At 40.9% G+C, this 23,625-nt stretch overlaps 2 protein-coding genes across 2 annotated transcripts in view; one reads left to right on the top strand and one right to left on the bottom strand.

The window, feature by feature from the left end:
* rtn4rl1b (reticulon 4 receptor-like 1b) overlaps window positions 1-4,578 on the bottom strand; it is a gene marked incomplete at its 3' end in the record, with an annotated part of 186,373 nt that extends 181,795 nt beyond the window's left edge. Inside the window, exon 1 of the mRNA XM_084064015.1 lies at window positions 4,458-4,578. Within this exon, the coding sequence (XP_083920141.1) occupies window positions 4,458-4,470 (13 nt within the window). The 5' untranslated portion in view covers window positions 4,471-4,578. The remainder of the gene's footprint in view (window positions 1-4,457) is intronic.
* Window positions 4,579-12,847: 8,269 nt separating this feature from the next.
* dph1 (diphthamide biosynthesis 1) overlaps window positions 12,848-23,625 on the top strand; it is an 82,590-nt gene continuing 71,812 nt past the window's right edge. Inside the window, exons 1-2 of the mRNA XM_084064825.1 lie at window positions 12,848-12,919; window positions 21,035-21,184. Of these exons, the coding sequence (XP_083920951.1) occupies window positions 12,868-12,919; window positions 21,035-21,184 (202 nt within the window). The 5' untranslated portion in view covers window positions 12,848-12,867. The remainder of the gene's footprint in view (window positions 12,920-21,034; window positions 21,185-23,625) is intronic.

The following is a 23,625-nucleotide window of genomic DNA, read 5'->3' as shown; positions in this document are numbered from 1 at the left end:
CTCACCAATGTGTCGAAGTGTCCCTGAGAAAGACACTTAACCCCTAACTGCTCCCCCCTCTGCGCTCCTCTGTGGGCAGCACTCAGCTGGGTGAAGCTGAAAACTGAAAAGTTCCCCTGCGAAAAAAAAAGAAGAAAGAAAACCTCCCCCTGTCTGCTTCTACTGGGAAAACAAGGCAAAGCAATGAGCAAAATACTCTGGGCCACACTTGTAATTAGCTCATATATGACTACCGAATGCTAAAATACTTTACTGTTCAAAACAATTAACTTTGAACATGTTAGAACTGGTAGAAACCTTGTATCTCCATATTTCATCTTTTTAGTTTTTCCAGAGGTCCCAGGTACGATTCCAGCTCTCACCAATGTGTCGTATATTATTCTATAATATGTCGTAAGACAGTGACGCACAAAAGTGGGAAAAATAGCCTATCTACAAGCTCATAATGCACCACATGGGTGCGCATATAGATCATCTATTTGTGCTGTTTTTGACATTTCTAGCCTACAATTACATGCCCATAATATAGGCATGCCAGCTTGTGGTTAAGTCTAAATATTTTAACCAATGAAAGTATTAACAAGAAAAGTAATGTTTTGGACAATAGCCTACAAGGTTTCTATACCCGACAGCCACGATGTACTGTATAAAACCAAATACACTGTGGCTTTGTTTAGACAATTTTGTGATGGTATGTCTAGACCAAAGTTGATGACAGTCCACGACAGTGGATCTGTCACTGCATCATTACAAAAGCTTGCAAGATCTACTATGTTCTTACAATCCTGTTATCTGTCAAAGCTAAATGTCATTGCAAAAACTTTCATCATGGTGAATGATGCTCATGCAATTGGATTTTCATATTAGTCTCATCTAACATCACAAACATCACTGTGTGTGTGTGTGTGTGTGTGTGTGTGTGTGTGTGTGTGTGTGTGTGTGTGTGTGTGTGTGTGTGTGTGTGTGTGTGTGTGTGTGTGTGTGTGTGTGTGTGTGTGTGTGTGTGTGTGTGTGTGTGTGTGCGTGCGTGCGTGCGTGCGTGCGTGCGTGCGTGCGTGCGTGCGTGCGTGCGTGCGCTCGCGCGTGTGTGTGTGTGCGGGTGCACGGCTGCACGCTTGTGCATGTATGTGTGTGCTAGCTTGTGCTTACATGCATGTACTCAAACGGCCACATTCAAGTGTGCCTACATGTGCCTGAATGCATTCATGAATAGTATTCATTTAATTAGTATATAATAGATTATTAGTTGCATGTTAATCCAATGAGTGTCATACACCAGCAATTATAGTAAATCACGGCATGGTACATATTTAGTGGACATCTTGTTGTCTCCTTTTCTTTCCATCTCAGAGCAGTTCAGACACATCACCCAGCCAGCTCTGTGGCTGGCTGGACATGAGAGTCAGAGAGAGAGAGAGAGAGTAACAGAGAAACAGATAGTCATACACAGTCATGCATACATACAATAAGGTCAAACTGAAGAGGTCCTTTGTCCATCAGACGACATTGAGGCTTAATCAGGAGTTATAGGCCAGGGGTAGGCTGAGTGGAGGACATTGCTCTTGTCTTTGCATGTCTTTATGTATGTATTTTGTTGTTTTCTTGTGTCATGTCAAATGTGTGTACTGTTAGTATATGTTGCATACATGGCTGTTTGGGTCGCAAGACAAATTTCAGTGCAAACTGACAATAAAGTATGATCGTATCGTATACACACATATAGACAGCATACGCATACGCACACGTGCACATGCGCACACGCACACGCACACACACACACACACACACACACACACACACACACACACACACACACACACACACACACACAGCAACAGAAATCGGGTACAGGTACAAGCTGAATCCAAACAGCGTTTGTCTATACTGTTCATACAAAGATAGGAGGACAAAAGAGGAGGCAGTGCAATTCAATCCGTGTTGTTGCTAATGTTCGACACATCTAGTGTGTTACTGTACATCCAGGCAATGCTAAAGCTTACGACCACAAAGCTCCTCAAAGTCACGAGTCACGACACACAGATGAATAGAACATCAGCATTCCGCTGGCTTTGTGCGAACCAAAAATGGCATTTTAAAGCCCGCTACATTAACATGGTAATTAAGCACAACAGGAATTTGACCTGAGTGCTGCTGACAGTGTGTGTCAGTGAAGAAGATGCTCAGTCCTCTGTGTGCACGTGAACGGTAGATGTGGCACGCCAAATGTCGGGCCGGATGCGTCATTCAGACCCTCGTGGATGTGTTGTTTCAGGTGTAAAATTCCTGATCCACCCGAGGACTATAGCAGTGTTCCTGCCAAAAGTGACGCATCTCCAACCTACTATTCTAGGCATAGACATGCTGGCATACTGAGCACTTTTGGCAGTGATGTCTGCGCTTTGAAGTCATTTGTATTGAATTGAGTGATTTTCTGTCTGTGGCTGTGCTTTGCATAGACAGCTGACTGAAATGCGGAATACAACAAGGACATGACAGATTTGGAGTACATAATTCTTTATCGTCACCCTCTCTCGTTCCGGATAGCCATTAAAGGTAAAACTTTAACCTTGGACATCAAAGGAAAGTGCTTGCATACAATATGAAATGCTCCTATTCTGGAACCCGGTAATGGAAAAGCTGCATTATCAATAGCCTATACATGTACGGGTTAGGGTCCATTAGCTTGACATAACAGACTAAACATTCATTCCACATATTAAACTGCCTCCACACATTAAACTGCCAAACAAGATAAGATGCACTATCTTCTCCACTATGTCTATGTCCAGACACACACAGCACCTTCTTGCTACATAGGGCCCAGGCAATCCTCTCAAAGTCACTATGGGTTCAAATCTATATAGTGTATTTCACTGTGAGACTGCTGGAATTGCAATAAAGGAAATTATTCTATGACATTTTCTCTGCACTGAGGTAAAGGACTATCTGTCCCACACACATAAACAAATGTTTTAGTGACATGAATATCCTGCCTATTCATGTGTGAGCCAGGGGGTCAGACATGTGCAACTCAATAGGCGATATTTTGGTCAAATAATCTATACTTAACATGTCTGAATCCTGGTGTTTCACCCTTTATTTCACTTGTCAGGAATTGATTGCATCACTCGGGTTTAGATTGTTCAAAAATAAACTCAACCTTGTCAAATAGCCTGGTGAGTTGTTAAAGGTCTTTCAGTGGACCATTCCTAGTTAAAAGCCACCCTAAATATAACGCTGTGAACTACTCCTGTGCTTTGTCCAACACAGCCTGTTGTAGCATGCAGCCAAATGCCTATAAGTATACTGACAAAGTAGGCTGCAATGATTTGTGCTTAATATTTAACACAGAAGGCCTAGTTCTCAACCTGTGGGTCGGACCCCCAGGGGGGTCCCCACATGATTTGGGGGGTCCCTAGATGGCAGTGAAGTGACAATTTAAGGACTTTTAAGACCCTTTTAATACCTAAAAGAAGAAAGAAAGAAAATAACAAAATACCATTGATGCATAAAAAGTAATCAACAAACTACACTATAAAAACTGGTCAAACATTGGCCAAATTGTCAAATATTATGAGGCCGATATACAAGCTCGATGAGGCCAATCTGAGGCCGATCTACAAGCTCACAATTGTGAGCTTGTAGATCTGCTATTTTCACAATGTTTATCTGTGGAACTACCCGTCAGGGTGGGAGGTCTCCAGTTCAATTATGATTATTTTGGGGGGTCACGGCCTGAAAAGGTTGAGAACCACTGATTTAACAGATAGACTTGTGACCCCGGCACAACTCACAATAAACTGCAGTGCGGCATAAAGCCGTTAATATGAAATAGTCGACAGTCTCTCAGTCTCTTTGCATAGATTAATATTTCATCCCCTCCAAACTGGCGCGTTCTGCGAGCAAATGTATAAGACGCGCTTCAAATGGCGCATTGTTGTCTGGAGAAAAAACAAGAATATAGCCTATACGGGAAACTTGGTGCATTGTAAATGTAAAGTGTAAAAAACATAAGAAGCCTGCTAAATAGGCTACATTAGATTTGGGTATAGGCTTTGAGCTGCTCGAGGATTCGTTTATACAACCAGTGGTCCGGGGACCACCAGTGGTCCTTCGGGGGGAAACCAAATGGACCCTTACGGGTCCATTTGGTTTCATTTTACGCTCTCAAGACTTAAATTATTGTTAAACATCTGAATTAGGCTACTTAATAAAGATCAACGTTTGCCTGTTGTCTCTCCTATGGTATCAACACCAATACAGCATGGAAATGTGGACGAAATCGTATCCAACGATAAAAAAAAACATATTCTAAGTCTTGGGATCTGACTGTCACTGTCTATCATCAAATGGTGATGAATCCGTGGCTCAAATGCCGAATAAATAATGGACATATGAAGAGGGTTGAAAACCACTGGTGACTGACTAAAGCCAGTAAAAAAGATGCATAGACTTACCCCTTTTGAACATTTTGCAGGTTTAGTTTTTCGTCTTGGGTCCTCTGGGAATCATCAAATCTTATATTCCAGACTTTAAGTTGTTCACTGTAGTTTGTTTTTGAAGTTAAGAGGCTTCAGCAGGTCTTCGTAATAATGTCAATTTTCACTCATTTGGCCTTCCTTACGGTCCTCTCCGCAATGTTGAGTTGCAGTGTACAGTCTATAGTCTACCGGTCCATGGGTCCTAGAAAAACATTGTCAACAGACATTAGTCTCCTGCTCTAAAAAGTCTGGTAGACCCTACTATGGGATCTAACAAATTAGACGATACGCATTGCGAAAAGATGCTTTGACATCGTCCAGCTTTCCCCGAAATAAAGATAGCCTGTTATAACTCCGGGATGCATCGATCAGTGTGCACATTGTGGGCTATAGTCTACATCTGCCTTTGATATGCAGACATAAACACAAACGCAGCCTCCAAAACAGAGGTTTTCGGTCTCAACGGGGACGATCTAGATTTCTTCACGCAGGAGACGAAGCTCGACGGGGTCAGAGCGGTTCAATCATATCATCACACTCGTTCAAATCTCTAATTAACATAAGTTATTTGGATTCAACATTCCGCCTCTGATGTCGGATTATAAACGCGGAATCCTCAAATCCTCCCTAATAATACAGACTTTGATGCTCGTCTCGCTCCACTAGAATCCCTTTCAAGCACTTCTCTCCAACAGTATAATTCAGTTTACATGTTCCCTGACCTTGTAGATCGGTTCGGTTTCCACCTCTGGGTGCGTTGATAGCGGGTGTAGACTTTCGCCATGCATGCGCTCGGAGCGGAGGAGAGAAAGTATGGGCTGTCTATGCGAATACCAAAACGTTCGCCCCAAAACACAGTCACCCCGGAGCAAACCGGCGATCCCGGAACGGTCGCCACCTGGTAACGTAACCTCAGTAAACTATGCCTAAATAAAACCCAACCTTATAGACCCCTTAACAGACGACGTCATACTGGCTGCGTGCAGCCAGTATGCGCGCAACGAAACCCATTATACCAGGTCTCGTTAGGACGCGTCTCACTAGCCAACACACACAAGAGGGGGTTGGGGTGTGCTGAAACCAGTGCACCCCGAAACAGGTTGGGAATTGATTGCGTGAAACAATCACCTGTGCGTCCAGGCTCAATGTTAGTAAACAAATAATTGGTCTATTCCTAAACGTAACCTCAGTAAACTATGACTATTAACCCGAACCTTATTATTCCCAAGCGTAACCCCAGTAAAACTATGCCTAAACCTAACCTTATTCCTAAACTCAGTAATAGCCTGCTGTGCCTAAACCTAGCCTTATTGGCTTATTAAACGTAACCTCAGTAAAACTATGCCTATAACCCTAAACGTATTTCTAGCCTTATCCTTGAAAACAAAGGGTTAGGGTTAGGGTCCACTTAAAAAATGGGGGCGAGCGTGTTTTGGGGCGAGTCTTCCGGTTACCATTTCTGTTTATTCACCGGGCAGCCGCCTGCCAGCTGCTTCATCATAGGCTGGGTGTGATGAAAGTCTCACTGTTTTCTGTTTCTCTCTCTCTCTCTCTCTCTCTCTCTCTCTCTCTCTCTCTCTCTCTCTCTCTCTCTCTCTCTCTCTCTCTCTCTCTCTCTCTCTCTCTCTCTCTCTCTCTCTCTCTCTCTCTCTCTCTCTCTCTCTCTCTCTCTCTCTCTCTCTCTCTCTCTCTCTCTCTCTCTCTCTCTCTCTCTCTCTCTCTCTCTCTCTCTCTCTCTCTCTCTCTCTCTCTCTCTCTCTCTCCTTCCCATTAGCTGTCACTCTTATGTTTTCACAATGGTTAATTCATCTAAAGTGTCGTTTATATTCACCGTCAATTAGGCCTATAGACGGTATGATTTGTATTTGAACATCATGTCAGACAGAGACACACTTTGACAGGTAGGCTATGCGACAGATTTGGTAAAGCAAAGCAAAGCAAAGTTTGTTGTTTACCCAGGGTGTCGGACTAAGCACGAAGCTTGTTTCCAGCCGGACCCTGCATGGAAGCCTTGCTCAAGGGCTATTCAGCGGTGATTCATGATTGATGTGATGAATTGGGGAATCGAACTAGGGACCTTCCGGTATCAAGGCCGCCCCTCTAACCACTAGGCCACCGCTGCCACAAGAAAAGAGAGGCGCCAGAAGAAAAGAGAGGCGTACACTCTCTCTCTCTTTTCTCTCAATTAAATATATAGCCTATATAGCTATAAAGACATGTGCAACATTGCAATCAAATATTGGTAGAGAAAAAAAAAGACAATATTTGTTTTCCCACAAATGTATACTTAAGGGTACCTTCTCTGCACGGTTGTAGGATATATACAGAGATCAGCACGGCGCAGACAGTGAATACAGATGACTCACATGTTTTACTTAAGTGAAAGGAATACCGCCCAACTCACTCCAAATCCAACTCACTCCATGAAGACTTAAGAAATATTTGTTTAATGCATGTTTTATAATATTATAATTTATAGCTGCAAAGCAACTGGTAAAACAAATACATTTAGTGGAGTAAAAAAACAATATTTGGATCCAATATGTAGTGGAGTAGAGGTAAAAGCATTGGAAGTTGGGAATACTCAAATAACGCACAAATACCCAACATTGTACTTAAGTACAGTACTTAAGTAAATGTACTTAGTTACTTTACACCACTGACACATTGAACCAATATTACACTGGTGACATTGCATGGAGTGAGTTGGGTTTGGTCCTGGAGTGAGTTGGCTATGGTCCTGGAGGGAGTTGGTCTTTGGTCCTGGAGGGAGTTGTCCCAGCCCTGGAGTGAGTTGGGCGAGCCCTGGAGTGAGTTGGGCAAATATTTCTTAAGTCTTCATGGAGTGAGTTGGATTTGGAGTGAGTTGGGCGGTATTCATTAACTTAAGTACTGTACTTATGTACAATGTTGGGTATTTGTGCGTTATTTGAGTATTCCCAACTTCCAATGGTTTTACCTCTACTCCACTACATATTGGATCCACATATTGTTTTTTTACTCCACTAAATGTATTTGTTTTACTAGTTACTTTGCAGCTATAAATTATAATATTATAGTGTGTGTGTGTGTGTGTGTGTGTGTGTGTGTGTGTGTGTGTGTGTGTGTGTGTGTGTGTGTGTGTGTGTGTGTGTGTGTGTGTGTGTGCGTGTGTGTGTGTGTGTGTGCGTTGAATCGGTGCAGACTCTTACATTCTAACCCTAACCCTAACCCTAGCTCTGGTTCAGAGCGTTAGTGAGTTCCCTCTAACGCTCTGGAAGACCCCTCGCTCTGGCCATGTACAAGGAATTCCACCTCGCCGCCAGCGCTCAACTATAGTGAAAATAAACTAAACCATTTCGCTACTCACCGAAGCAAAGGCTGTTTTGGGTTGTTGAATGTCTATTCTCCAACTGCGCACGCCTAAACGCACCCCACCTACTCTGTAAAATACACTTTTTGGGCAGAAAATAAAATATGTCAGCGAGACGGACATTATTTGTATTTACTCCACAGTGCCCTCTACAGATCTGGAGGATTTGGGGACTTACCATTAACCAAAATGTAGAGGGCACTGTGGAGTAAATACAAATAATGTCCGTCTCGCTGACATATTTTATTTTCTGCCCAAAAAGTGTATTTTACAGAGTAGGTGGGGTGCGTTTAGGCGTGCGCATTTGGAGAATAGACATTCAACAACCCAAAACAGCCTTTGCTTCGGTGAGTAGCGAAATGGTTTAGTTTATTTTCACTATAGTTGAGCGCTGGCGGCGCAGTGGAATTCCTTGTACATGGCCAGAGCGAGGGGTCTTCCAGAGCGTTAGAGGGAACTCACTAACGCTCTGAACCAGAGCTACCCTAACCCTAACCTGGGTGGAGGGTGATTATGCGGGTGAACTCAGTGGAGGAGGGCCAAAACCTTAACGAGGAATATAACAACACCTCTTGATTTGGTATCAAGAAGACTCACCTCAAAACCAACTCACCTCAGAGGTAGGAATACTCACCCCGGAAGACTCACCTCAGAGGTAGGAATACTCGTAACTCACCCCAATGTTTAAAAAAAGGTAGATCTACCGGCTTGTGAGCTTTCCATTTTCACAGAATGCTTTCATAATGTGAGCTTTCCATTTTCACAGAATGCTTTCATAATGATGTTTAATCCATATCTGGATTAATCCATATCTGGATTAAATTCTTTCTTTGAAGGTATAGAATTAATAAAGTGCTTTAAATAGTGCTTTAAATACAAGGTACATTTCATCAGAAAAGGTAAAAAGGTAGATCTACCGGCTTGTGAGCTTTCCATTTTCACAGAATGCTTTCATAATGTGAGCTTTCCATTTTCACAGAATGAATGAAAGGTAGATTTCATCAGAAAAGTGAACAAGGAATGCAAATAGCAAATAGCATGGTCATTTGCTATGTGTCTCCAGCTCCACACCTTGCCCCATCCACCTATTAGATATCAAACAATGAATCATTAAGTGGAATGGGATATTAGTGTTAAGTGGTCAACCCCCCTCCTCCCCTTCACTCCTGTGCCCCCATCAAACAAACAAACAAACAAACAAAGGTAGGAACCCAGAGAAATGAACATTCCAATGTCAATGTATGTTGTTAAATTACATTTATTAAAGTGCTTTAAATACAAGGTAGATTTCATCAGAAAAGTGAACATTCCAATGTGTATAATGCAAACAAATACTTACTTAACAAAGAAAAATGAAGAAAAACTCCAGTGAAGGTAAAACACAGGTATAATGTTTTGTTTTCTGTGTGAACACATTTGTGAGAAAAGCTTTTGGTAAGCATTATTGAACTTTAGTTACTTCGGTTACTATTAGATATACATTTCACTATTGTAAGCATTATTGAACTTTAGTTACTATTAGATATACATTTCACTATAGTAAGCATTATTGAACTTTAGTTACTATTAGATATACATTTCACTATTGTAAAACATGCATTAAACACTTTTCCCTATTTTTACCTAGGATATTTAGTTACCTACTACTTTGCTGGTATAAATGATAACAGCATAGAACATTGCATTGCACACATGCATTGTTTGAGAACTTTAGTTTTTAGAAATATTACTTTTGGTGTATTTTAAACACAAATATATCATTGAACAACATAATTTGGTAATTCTATACCTTCAAAGACAGAATTTAATCCAGTATGGATTAAACGTGTCTCATTATGAAAGCATTCTGTGAAAAAGGAAAGCTCACAAGCCGGTAGATGTGCCTTTTTTAAACATACAGACTTGGTGTAGAGGGGAAAGGTTAAACCCACCCACAAAACAAAAACTCACTGTACATTACACCATTGAGTTTTTCTGGGTGAGTTTTCCTACCCCCGGGGTGAGTGTTCCTACCCCCGGGGTGAGTGTTCCGAGGTGAGTTTTCTCAGGTCCTGAGGTGAGTTTACCCACCCCCCGGGGTGACTATTCCTACCCCCGAGGTGAGTATTCCTTTTTCAGTTGAGGTGAGTTTGTCTTGAGGTGAGTCTTCTTGTATTGACCAACAATAGAATAAGACATCTAACAAACACTGGACTCCAAGTGCCAAAGTGCCCCCCCCCCCAGAACCATTAAGTTGTTTTGTAGAGACAGTATTTAAAACTTTAACCAAGCCTAAAACAGAATAGAGTTAAAAGTAACAAATTCCTCAATATTGTACTTAATTCCTCAATATTGTACTCAATAATAATTTTTGGAGTGAGTTGGGCAAGTGTGTGGAGTGAGTTGGGCAAGTGTGTGGAGTGAGTTGGGCAAGTGTGTGGAGTGAGTTGGGCAAGTGTGTGGAGTGAGATGTCTGGAGTGAGTTGGGCGCGATTTGGAGTGAGTTGGATTTGGAGTGAGTTGGGCGGTTACCAGTGAAAGTATAGCTATGCCATGTTTTCAAACCTTTTGGGATGTTTGTAATCTGTGGAAAGTATGCAGTGGTGGAAAGTTACTAAATACATTACTCAAGTATTGTACTTGAGTAAAAATTTGGGGTACTTTTACTTTACTGGTGTATTTTCAAATTACATTTGCTTCTACTCCACTACATCTCAGAGACAAATATTGTATTATACTCCACTAAAATTATTTGAAAACTTTTGTCACTTCTTTGTAAATTTTGATTATTATTACAAAACATACATAAACCACTTCAGCTCTATTTAAAAATGTGCCGATCTACAAGCTCACAATAAAACGCATTGTGAGCTGCTATTTTCAAAAGATTTTTATACATCCTGTATGAAAACTTGTGAAATGGGACATTCTGTATAATGACACCTGATAATGAGCACTTTTACTTTTGGTAGGCCCTACTTTTTAAGTACATTTTGATGCCAATACTTTTGTAGGCCTACTTTTACTCAAGTAGCCTACACTTTCAATTCCGGACTTTTACTTGTAACAGATTATTTCTATATTGCAGTATTGATACTTTTACTTAGTAAAAATGTGAGTACTTTTTCCACCATTGGAAGTATGTGTATCTGATGTCTTGGTACAGTTGGCAGGTAGTTAAAAAAGTGCACGTCATTCTGTGTGCAGTGGGTGCATAGTCTTTTTGCGGCGGCCTCTCTCCATGCCGAGGCATTATACTCACTGACACTGAGTCTGTGTCTTTGGTTTTGGATCAGTCACAGTGCTCAGGTTTTCTGTCACTGTATATTCTCTGTTTAGGGCCAAATATAGCATTCCAATTCGCTGTGATGTTTGATTCTTTCCTCTCTCTCTCTCTGTCTGTCTGTCTGTCTGTCTGTCTGTCTGTCTGTCTGTCTGTCTGTCTGTCTGTCTGTCTGTCTGTCTGTCTGTCTGTCTGTCTGTCTGTCTGTCTGTCTGTCTGTCTGTCTGTCTGTCTGTCTGTCTGTCTGTCTGTCTGTCTGTCTGTCTGTCTGTCTGTCTGTCTGTCTGTCTGTCTGTCTGTCACACACACACACACACACACACACACACACACACACACACACACACACACACACACACACACACACACACACACACACACACACACACACACACACACAGGAGAACTGTCCATGGTCCTGAAACATGGTCTTCTCTCTAGACACTCTAGTTTGTGAGCTTCTAGAATGGATATTTTCGCAACATTTTGAAAGAAAAAAATTAAAGAAATATAATCACTTTTCAAATTTAACCTATAATTAGGCCTACATAAAGAAAAGAAAAAGAAAAGTTTGGGTATAATCATAATAGAAAGAGAACGTGGTCACACCATTTGATTGATTGGATACCTTATTAACAGTTTGCAGGCTACAGAGGTATGATTTTAGTCAGTGGTGGAAAAAGTACTCAAACTTTTTACTTAAGTAAAAGTATCAATACTGCAAATGCAATATAGAAATAGGCTACTCTATATAATACGCTGGGGAGTCGCTGGGGAGGGAGTCGCTGAGAAATGAGTAGGCTGATGCACAAAAATGTATAACTTTTTGAAGCTATCCCAATAAGGCATGTCATCCTGGACTTGTCTCGTGGGTCGTGGGACTCGTGGCACAACAGTCAGTGTGCCACTAAAGCTACTTAACCACTAAAGCCCGATTTATACTTCGTCATCATACGACTGTGTCGACCGACTGAGCTCGGTTCTACAGCTCAGCTCAGTGTTGCCAGATTTTGCGAGAAAAACAAGCAGCCATTTCTATGAAAACAGGCCCAATTGGTGAGGTGACCCAGTCAAAACCGCTATAAAAAGAGCTTACAGGCAGTGGTGTGTTCTACCATTATACGCTGTATATGCCGTATACAGTCCAGACTGCTAAATAAAGTATTCAATCAATCAATCAATCAAATCAGTCGCTTCTTTTGGGCTCGTTTTCATTTACAGTGTGACTGACCCAGCTAGTCTGGGTCACACTTTAAACCTACAGACATCAGTTATTTGAAAATAGCAGATCTACAAGCTCACAACACGTTGCGATCATAACGCAAGGTTGTAGATTTGCAATATCTTTTAAAAAAGTGCAAAATGTGGAATATTTTTTAAACATGATTTTACCAACACAAATATTGTACAATTGGAACAATTGGAATATTGTCCCTGGAACAAAATATTTTCAGATGTGGGGTTCCGCGGACAAATACATATTAATTTGGGGGTCCTTGACATGAAAATATTTGAGAACCACTGGTTTCAACCATAATAAAAACACACAAAAAACAACAACTACATTTTAGAAACAAGCCCAAAAAAACGCAACCTACAACTAACCAATATTTAGAAGCAACAAGCCCAAAGTCGCTTATAAATAGCAGACATGGCAACGCGGGCGCTATGTTCGGTTGTATCGGTACTCTACTACCTCCGCTGCCTGCCTGTCAGTGTCCTCTTCTTTCGATTGGCCATGCCTTTCTGAGCTCATACTTTAGTGCGAAAACATGGCAGCGCCCCTGAGCGACACGCAAGTTGCTGCTACTAAGAAGACAACAGGTACAGATGCATAATGTCTATTTAACATCAGACATAGCATGATCTATTGTATCTCCACGCGAGGATGTGCTACACCTTGTGACGAGGTTATTGTCAAAACAACTATACGAAACGCTTCTCTGAACGACCAACGCGGATGCAGTGAACATGATGACATTTTGCATCATTTGATAAATCATAATCAAACCAGCAGTAAACCGTGTCTGTTCAGAATTCAGAACAACTCTATTTAGTGAAAAGAACAGAACGCAATAATGAAATAATAATAATAGGAGAGCCAAGCTGTGTGTGATGATCTAGCTGTAGTATACAACTCTCGTAGACGTAGCCTATTTATGATTCTGACGTTTTCAATCTACTAGAGTTGTAGGGTTCACGCCCCAGGGACTTTATGCACTATGCCCCGTAGACACTCCAAACATGTACAAATTGAAATAAAGGTGCTTACACCCACGCCCCAAATGTTAATTGTCTCTACGCGGTAGTAGTTTAATGTAATAATCCATATCTTTCAATAAAGAAGTGTTTTAATGCCGTCTGTGGCCGAACGCCATTTTTTCACCCTACATTGAGTGTAATTCCGGGTTTCACCAGATGGGCGCGTCACTACCGCCCATTGGGAACTTCCGACAGAATCGGCCACAGACGGCATTAAAACACTTCTTTATTGAAAGATATGGATTATTACATTAAACTACTACCGCGTAGAGACAGTTAACATTTGGGGCTTGGGGGTAAGCACCTTTATTTTCAATTTGTACATGTTTGGAGTGTCTACGGGCATAGTGCAGAAAGTGCTAGCCCTAGAATGTCTGTGATCTTACATACATTTCATGTTTTCCAAATACACAGTCATAGATCACCCTCGTCGACGCGCTGTGTACGATCTGCGCGGCCATAAAAGTGCTCTAAACTCCCGTCTGTACTCACCCAATAATGAATTCCTAAGACTTGGAGTCATATTTTGTCCTTTAGTTTCATATCCATTTGAAAGTTTTGCCAGAAAATGTGTGTTTAGTCAAATATCTCCACTTTTCCCGGCCCGAGCTGCACACGGACGACTTTCTGTACGGGCGAGGGGCCCGGGAATGAGTGCAGGACTGAATATATGTAAACTTCCTTTAGGACGCACAAATGTTTGGGACACACAATTGGCAGATTGAGTGATTCATTACCCCGCACCAATCACAAGCACCTGTCAATTGTGTTCCCCATTCGTCTGTGCTTCCCTGTGTCAATTTGTTATGACGTTTTAAATGTGGTCCTTCACTCAAGTCCGTGCCCCTCGCCCGTACAGAAAGTCGTCCGTGTGCAGCTCGTGGAAAAGTGGAGATATTTGACTAAACACACGTTTTCTGGCAGAACTTTCAAATGGATATGAAACTAGAGGACAAAATATGACTCTAAGTCTTAGGAATTAATTGAGGATATGCGCATGCTTAAAGTGAATGGCACATCGAGTGGCAAAGCAACATGCAAAGTGAGTTTAACATTGTTTAATGTTGTTTAATGCAATCAGATATGACTTTTCTGTTTGGATGCATGGGCTGTCAAGGCCAGAAAGTATTTTTTTGACACTCAGTATAGTCCAGGGGCCAACACTGATATTTTCACAAATTGGTACCACCTAAGGTGACCGTAAAGTTTTTGTATTTTTGTCTTCCTACATGTCTCTAGTTTATATTTTGGTATGATAACCCTTCCAATCTTGTAGCTTAATGGCAGTTATCACTACCTACTGGCTAATGTATCCGGTAGGAGACACAAAGTAGAATCTTTGTGTCTCCTACACCCGGGCATCAAATTATTGCGACAAAAAACAAAATATATCCATGTATTCAAGGCTTCATGGGGTGTGCAATTGATAACTTCTCAGATTTTTGGTGTTTGCAAAAAGACTGCTTTCCATAAGCTTGTAAAAGTTTACCCTCCTTCGGTCCAGGGTGGTTATAGCTAAAGAGGAGTTCACCCAAAAAAATATTTATTTTCTATCAATTGCACACCCCATGAAGCCTTGAATACATGGATATATTTCGTTTTTTGTCGCAATAATTTGATGCCTGGGTGTAGGAGACACAAAGATTCTACTTTGTGTCTCCTACCGGATACATTAGCCGGTAGGTAGTGATAACTGCCATTAAGCTACAAGATTGGAAGGGTTATCATACCAAAATATAAACTAGAGACATGTAGGAAGACAAAAATACAAAAACTTTACGGTCACCTTAGGTGGTACCAAAATATGGCTTGGCCCCAGGACTAGTAGGCATTCCTGCATAACTTCCGGGTTTGATGATGATGTCACACGCATATCCTCTATTGGGTGAGTACAGACGGAGTTTAGAGCACTTTTATGGCCGCGCAGATCGTCACTACACAGCGCGTCGACGAGGGTGAACTATGACTGTGTATTTGGAATACATGAAATGTATGTAAGATCACAGACATTCTAGGGCTAAGAAAGTGCCTGTCTCCATTGCGCGTGAACTCTACAACTCTCGTAGATTGAAAACGTCAGAATCATAAATCCGTCTACGAGAGTTGTATACTACTGCTATGTGATGATCCATTCCATAGCCAACTTTTTGTGTTATAACTCCGATTCTGGGCATCTCATTCGCGAAAATAGGCGATTTTCAGCTATTTTATGTACAGCGTATATAGGTGGTATAGTATGCAGTGGTGGAAAAAGTATTTACATTTTTTACTTTAGTGAAAGTATCAATAATGCAATATAGAATTAATAGAAATACTCCGGAATACGGGAATCGTGGAATTCTAAATTTACTTGAGTAAAAGTACAAAAGTAATGGTATTAAAAAGTATTCCTTATGCAGAATGTTTTCAAATGTATACATTGTATAAAAAGGCATTGCGAGCTTGTAGATCGGCCAAAATGTGTATAGGGTTGAAGTGGATAATGTATGTTTTGTAATCAAAATCTACAAAGTAACTAGTAACTAAAGTTGCCAAATAATTGTAGTGGAGTAAAATGTACAATATTTGCCTCTGAGATGTAGTGAAGTAAAGGTAAAAGTACAGAAAATGGGAAAGACTCCAGTAAAGTAAAAAATCCTCTAAAGTGTACTTAAGTACAGTACTTGAGTAAATGTACTTAGTTACTTTACACCACTACATTAGCCTATTCATCTGTTTCCTAGGCTGTGTGTTTTCCACTTCCTGTCGATTTGATCCAATGAAATCCAATGAAACTGGTCAGATGACCAATGATATCCAATGAAATTGACAGGAAGTGGAAAACACACAGCCTAGGAAACAGGTGAACATGTGAATAGATGCTGGACTCCAGACTACCTTTTAGTTGGATGCACTGGTGTGCCTAATTGTCCATATACTGTAGGTGCTGCACCAGCATAATAATTTAGTAGCCGTAGACAGGCTGTCATAGATTTATTTTATCAAGTCTGACATTTGCATATCTATGACAGTCTTTGGCACTTTCCCCAAATAGTCACTGGAAATAAATAGTAGTGGAAGAAGTACTCTACATTTTGTACTTAAGTAAAGGTACCAATACCACACTGTAGAAAATGAAATACTCTGTTACAAATAAAAGTCCGGTACTCAAAACGTATTTGAGTAAAAGTAAAAAAGTATCCACATTAAAATATACTTAACACATCGGGTGTCAGCATTTTTTCATAACAACTTACCGTGGGTGCCAGCATTCTCCCCATTGACTGCGCTTTGCTGTTTAACGTTTCCGCGTGCGTTACAAGCAAATCCACGCCAAAAAAAGCATCGATTCATGTTCTGCCATGAGCCTGACTACAGCCTGGAACCATAACATTCCCCTCGCGGGTTACAACGGGGGGGGGGGGGGGGTCGCGCATGACCGGTTTTCCCCACTGGAAACAGATTCGGAGATATAGGCGTTTCAAAGTAGGAAATAGACAGGAAGCGGATGGGGGAAAAAAATGTGTTTCCGGTGAGCGATCTGGCACTTCCTTCGCAGGATTACAATGGGTGCTCCCAGAGCTGCTCTAGCCCCGCCCGCGCGGAGAAGACCGTGTTCGGCACCGAAGCTTCGGAACCGCCACTATGTAAACACACGGTTCAGACCGTGTTTGGCACCCGATGTGTTAAGTACTGAAAGTAAAAGCACTCATGCAGAATATCCCATTTCACAAGATTCCAAATTCATAAAAATGCTTTGAAAATAGCAGATCTACAAGCTTACAATTTGTATTACACTCGATGGAAACGAGGTAATTCAACGGCATTGCACTTTGATTTTGATTGATTGAATACTTTATTAACAGTTTGCAAAAAAAGCACAGAAAGTACTGTTCAATACACGGTCTGCTAAAAGGATTAAGGAATAGGTTTTCATTGGGGTCCATGTGTATTCAATTCATCGAAACATTTAATGACAAACAAATATACAATACTATGCAAAAACATCATATAAACGAGTAGTAATAAAACATAAAAATATGTACAGTAAACAGTTCGGGGAGGGGGGGGGGTCCCCCCCCCCCTCCCCGAACTGTTTACTGTAGTGTAACTGTTTACAGTGGCCAGTTAAGAACCCTTAACTATTAGTTCATTGTGGAATCGAGGCAGCCAACGTGCTTAATTTTCGTAAATGCATACAATAAATTAATATTCAATAAAATGCCAATAGGCTTACCTCATCTGCAATAAAGGGAAAGGAAATGACTTGGTGGTGGGGGGGGGGTCCAGATATATTATGTACAATAGGTTTATCTCATTATTCCTATATTTCTAAAAGTTTTTGAAATTACCATGACACAGTAATGGAATTATCTGAGGAACTTGAGTGGGGTGGGCAGGGGGGGATGGGGGGTCCAGATATAATATCTACAATAGGTTTATCTCATTATTACCATATTTCTAAACGTTTTACAAATTACCATGACACAGTAATGGAATTATCTGAGGAACTTACATCAATTAATTAAAGAGGGTCGCACACCCTTGTCTTCTTATCTCGACTCTCATTCTGTATTACTTTTAATTCAACAACAAACAGTATAGACTAGTATGTCAGTGCAGTGCCACTCTTGCAAATAATTATCAGATGCACTGAAATGAAGTATAGTTTTGTAAAGATGTAAGATATTGGATAAATATAGATATATTTTACAATAAATTTGCATCTGGCTGATGCTTTGATATGTTGTTGTTAAAGGAGAATTCCGGACAACCTTTTTCTTACCTTTTATATGATATTATTATATCCTTGGACGAGTGGTACAGTAGAAAAATTACTCCATCCCGAGTCCACCGCAGCTAAAAACCCGAGGGGATGGTCCATTCGCTAGATCTAGAATCTTCTAGAATTATTTTTATATCTGACGTTCATAATCGCAGAAACCTCGCCACAGTGTTTTTGTCCCAAATGGGTGTTGGGCGTGGTGTTTACCAGCTGACTTGGATGAAATCACGGGTGAAATCTCGTCTTGCGAGACTTCTGAAGGGGCGCATCTAACACAAACACTGTGGAGAGTTTTCTGTCATTATGAACGTCAATTAAAATACGCGATTTAGCGACCGTCCACTCGGGCTGGAGTTATGCATTTTTTCTACTCTACCACTCGTCCTAGGATATAATATAATATCATATAAAGGTAAGAAAAAGGTAGTCCGGAATTCTCCTTTAAAGTAATATTTATTAGCCCAAACCTTCAGCAATTGTTAATGATGTAAATGTCGCTTTGTCCTGAGCGAGGGAGGTTGCCTACTTATATGGGACTCATTGTCATTCTCAAGAAATAATTCATACTTTGATGAAGGAACGAAATCTTATATACAGTTAGTATATTAAATAAAATGTCTGTACTGCAGCTGATGTTTCTCTTTTTTCAGATACACTTGCAAAATAAGTATTGGATGTGCATATTATTATTTTTTGTTTGTTTGCATATAATACAAAGGGGTTGTACTGGAGTGAGCACAAAACCACCATGAGTGACAGTACAGTGTATGTTTTAAAGATTATTGAGATAAATGACAGATTGCCTTGAAAAACCATAGTGCTCAAGAATGTACTCCTAGGCTAGAATATCTAATCATGACGTGTTTGCATTGTAAAGCCTAGTGAATAATTTGAGCATTCCACTGGGTTCTCCAAGAATGTTCACACAAAAGGGCAAGTAGTTATACTGCTTCCTTTAATATACTATGACCAAACACCACTGTGAGGTCAGGTGTTGATCAAGGTAAGCCGACTTTTAGCAGGTTCGTTTCAGGACATGTCAGAGCTTTTGTGATTACCATTTTTGGAATAGAACATTAAGGACTGACTAAACCAGTGATATTCAACTGGCGGCCCGCGGGCCAAATCCGGCCCCAGCTGAGCTTTCTTGTGTCCCCTGGAACATATTCCATGTTCCAATGTAAAATGACAGGCAAATCATTTTTACTAGATGGTTGGTTGCACAGAATGACCATTTTGAATGTTTTTCATAACCATTAACCGAAGCTTGTTAATGGTTAATCAATCTCGGAACCCAGAGACACACTGAAAAGGAAAAACAGCGACCTCTGCTGTTCTTCCTCCTGAGTGTGACTCTGGGACAATGGCGACGCAGCACATGTGCGCAAGGAAACAGGGTTTAAGTCTGCCTTCACCGCTCCACTTCCGGTGGTGAGTAATGGTTGTAATGGTTAATCAACCATTAACAGACTAGAATAAAATGTATAAACTGTTGAATGGAGGAATGTTAGTGACTCACTCAAGGTCCCAAATTAACACCTACAGTATCAGTACTTGCATTTGCAGTCAAGACACTGCTTCAGGAACCCAAATGCGGGTAAATGTAATCTTTGGTGCGTAAGTCACCCAAAAGAAAATCACTTGGGTCAAAGTGTTAAAGTAGCTCACCTCATAATATGTACTGTAAGAAAAGCATCTGGTGTTAAAATATGTATTAAGTAGAAGTATAAAGACCTTTTCATAGTATAAAGAAACGAAACAGGCAGAAATGTTGTCTACTTCTACTTCCCTACTTCTACTTTCAGAATAATGTAGCTTTCAGTTCAGCGATTATTATTTTTCGCCATGTAGCCGGGTAGCAGAGCTAGCTTGGCAAAAGCTACATCAGTGGCAGGTCAACATAAAAGAGCACAACAGGGGTTTTTGAGTGCAGTTCATACATCACAAACCATCCATTTGTAACTATTTCTGAGTTTTGAGTGGATATTGTTAAGTACACCAAAGACTTTGGTGACCTTATGCATCCATTAGCTTGTATTTGTTAGCTTTGTGTGGATTTTATGGCGGCATACCAAAAAAAGTCGCATTTCTATGTCTTAGAAATGCAATTTCCCCTCACAGCTTCCTCGACATTTCCCTGGGTAGGCCACAGCATGGCCTGGCGGAGAAATGCACTCTGCCACTTTATAGTTGAGAAATGAAATGAATTCAGTGCATCCATAAGAGCTTGTGCTCTTATCACCCGGGTGCTCAAAACAAAATGAAAAAAACTTTCATTCATACGAACATGTAAACACGTCACCTTGCCAGCCTGCCTCTAATTATCTTCACACAAAGATGCTTCCATTCACAGAACACACTGAAATATCTACTTCCTATTTTCTTAAAATCTAAGCCTGTGCACAAAGGACTGACACAGAAATGTTCCTATCAAACATCAAAATGCATGGATGCAGTGTGAAGCAGGCCCTAATAAGTTACCATAATGGACATAATGTGTCCATTATTGTGTCCTTTCGGACCTATAGCACACAACAAACGGTTTTGTTGTCACAGTCTTGTGGCCCCCGACTTCAAGTTATTTTTTACAATTGTGGCCCCCTGCCTAATCTAGTTGAATATCCCTGGACTAAACAGTTCCTCGGTAAACTCGCTAATCCTGTTTTCTGGAACCAATGTAAACAAACCTTTACAGCCTCAAAACAGAAAATACAATTAAAAAAATGCACATTTACCTGTCGTTAAGTGTCTCTTTGTTTCTTTTTCCCCCCCAAAATAGTGGATCTACAAGCTAAGCTTGCAATGTGTCACTACACTTTGCAATGTGACACATTGTGAACTTATAGATCAGCTATTTTTTAAATAGGGCTTTAAGAGGGCAATGCAGCTAAATAAATTTACTTTTATTTTAGTGAGAGGACCACGACGGATCGCCAATCAAATTCCAGATGAGATTCTGCAAGACCCAGAATTGCAGGATGCCATCCGAGCCTTGCCTGCAAATTATAACTTTGAGATCCACAAGACGGTGTGGCGGGTCAGACAAGCCAACGCTAAGAGAGGTGAGGATACTCCCCCCAATACACATTTCATTTGGCAGATTGATAAAGTGGTTAGATTGATTGGCTCTGTTGTTCAGCCAATTCCTTGGAATGAAAGTTGGACAGTTTCATTTAGCAGCTGGAGGCGGCACGTCTAATTGTGCCTCTTGGATCACGGTTTTCAACAATGAATACAAACTATTTTAGTATTTTCCAGACTTTGGTAATTTTCCGATCATATTCTGCACTGGTCAAAAGATATTGAGCATGTTGGTCATTCCATTTTTAGACAGTGGGACTTATCTTCCGTTTCCATTGTGCCAGCACAAAACTAATATTAGTGCCAGTGCTATGATATCGTCCCCAAGATGCACAGGAATTGCGCCTGTTTTTATTTTATTTATTCATGTGTTCAAACCGCTTACCTGCCTCTCGTGATGTACAGTAAGAATTTTGTCAGTCCATCCTTCTGGCATTCCTTATGGTGCGCTCTGCGGCTGCGCATGGTACAGACTTATGTCTCATGCACAGGCTCTTGTCTCATGCTTGCATGTGAATTTTAAACTAGGGATGTTAACAATTCATCTATAATCGATTAATTGCTGTTAAGAATTTAGTCGATTAAACTTATTGATTTTCAATCAATTAAAAAAAAAAGACCACTTCGCGTAGGTCTACGCGATTGGCACGTGGCGGCTTTAAATAGGTTCGCGTAGGTCTACGCGATTGGCACTCAATGTGTTAATACAAATAAATAAATATATATACAGTATATATTTTTGGAAACTTATTTTTTTGGGGGCTAGTGAAAGTTACAGGTAAGGTGTGTGTGATATCAAATGTGAGCTTACCATAATCACAGTAATCCTTAAAGGGTCTACACCATGAATTTTAACTTTTTCTTCATTTTTGTGTGTTTTTGGTCTCCCCCACCTCTCTTCTGTTCCAACAAATACCCGACTTCGAGCATGCAGGCTTTCATAGGCTATCTGTGGTTTTTATGTAAATTGGTCTGAAAACAGTCCGTCAGATTTGTTCCCCCACCCTACGTCACGTCTGGGAACAATTCCTCCTGTTTTTCAGTTCTAACCAAAAAAAAAAAATCCCCCAAAAAAAACATTTTTTTTTTTTCATTTTTCTTGTTTTTTTTTTTACTTTTTCCACACAGAACCAGGACATAACATGCATACAAACTGGCTCAATAGCGCCCCGTGCCAAACAGGACAATGTGGTATTGCAGGTGAAAGTGCTTTATAAGCCAGAGAGAAGTTAGTTGGAATGAGTATATCTGAGGCTTGATTTAGGCTCAAACCTTTTGAAAAACGTTTGAGGGACATAAACAATATGATATCAAATATTATTATTATTTTTTAAATTCATGGTGTAGCTCCTTTAATCATATTCCATCTATATTCAAGGGCTTTTGGAGAGAAATGAAACAGACTTCACAGAGCACTGCAGAGGGGAGGTGTGTGTGTCTGTTATATACAGTAAATCAAGGCAATTATGTTTCTGCACTCATCTTCGGTTTTGGACAAGAATTTTCCTTTTGATCCTAAACAACGCAGCTTTTCAATTAATCGATCCATAAGGTTATCAATTAATGAATGAATCGATCATTTGCATCCCTAATAAACTGATACTGTATGTCAAGATATCGCAGATGTCTCTTGGGCATGAGGAGTCGGTGATCAGAACGGTGAATGAAAACGCTGTAGTGTGCATGCCAGTCGGCTAGGTGGCGGTGTGACACGCTTCCAGATAGACCTGTCACGCATGTGTAGAACCACTTCCGTTCAACTTCCTATCACAGCTGTCCGTTTACAGTGTAAACGTGTATGCTATTACATTGTGTAAACTTTACACCAATGTAATAGCACTAGAAATTCGGGCCATATATGGATATCTGTGTGTCTGTCAGTCCTTGTCCCTTGGGCTATTTACATTCATGCACCTTAAGCTTAATTTAAAGGGTTTCGCTTGCCCCCCAGAAGCTTGTAGGTCTGTTAGTTTTGGCGAGCAACACCGTCGTATGACGCAGTACAGTAAGGTGGCACACACATACCTGCATGTACACACTGGTGTCTCCCTCTATTCTATTGGGCTTTATTCTCTCTCTCTCTCTCTCTCTCTCTCTCTCTCTCTCTCTCTCTCTCTCTCTCTCTCTCTCTCCCCCTCTCCCCCTCTCTACCTCTCTACCTCTCTCTCTCTCTCTCTCTCTGACCCCCAGCGAATGCATCGCGGCGGTCCGGGGACCCGCGGGGGTTGGTGGACCCCCAGAAAATTGTTTGCAGGGGTCCGGGGGGAATGGTGCGAATTGTTGGATCTAGCTCTGTAACAGACAGATAGCCCAGGCGTTTCGGGCCAGAATCGTGCACTTTACGATACAAGCATGAAATTTGGCACACAGTTAGAGCATGCCATAAGGAACATTTTTGGCTATAGGGCCATCGCAGATTTGT

The sequence above is a fragment of the Gymnoscopelus microlampas genome, assembly GCF_963454915.1.
Source record: "Gymnoscopelus microlampas genome assembly, chromosome: 8".
Classification (NCBI taxonomy): Eukaryota; Metazoa; Chordata; class Actinopteri; order Myctophiformes; family Myctophidae; genus Gymnoscopelus; species Gymnoscopelus microlampas.
The sequence above is the reverse complement of the archived record's forward strand: the minus strand, read 5'-3'. Positions and strand labels throughout refer to the sequence as shown.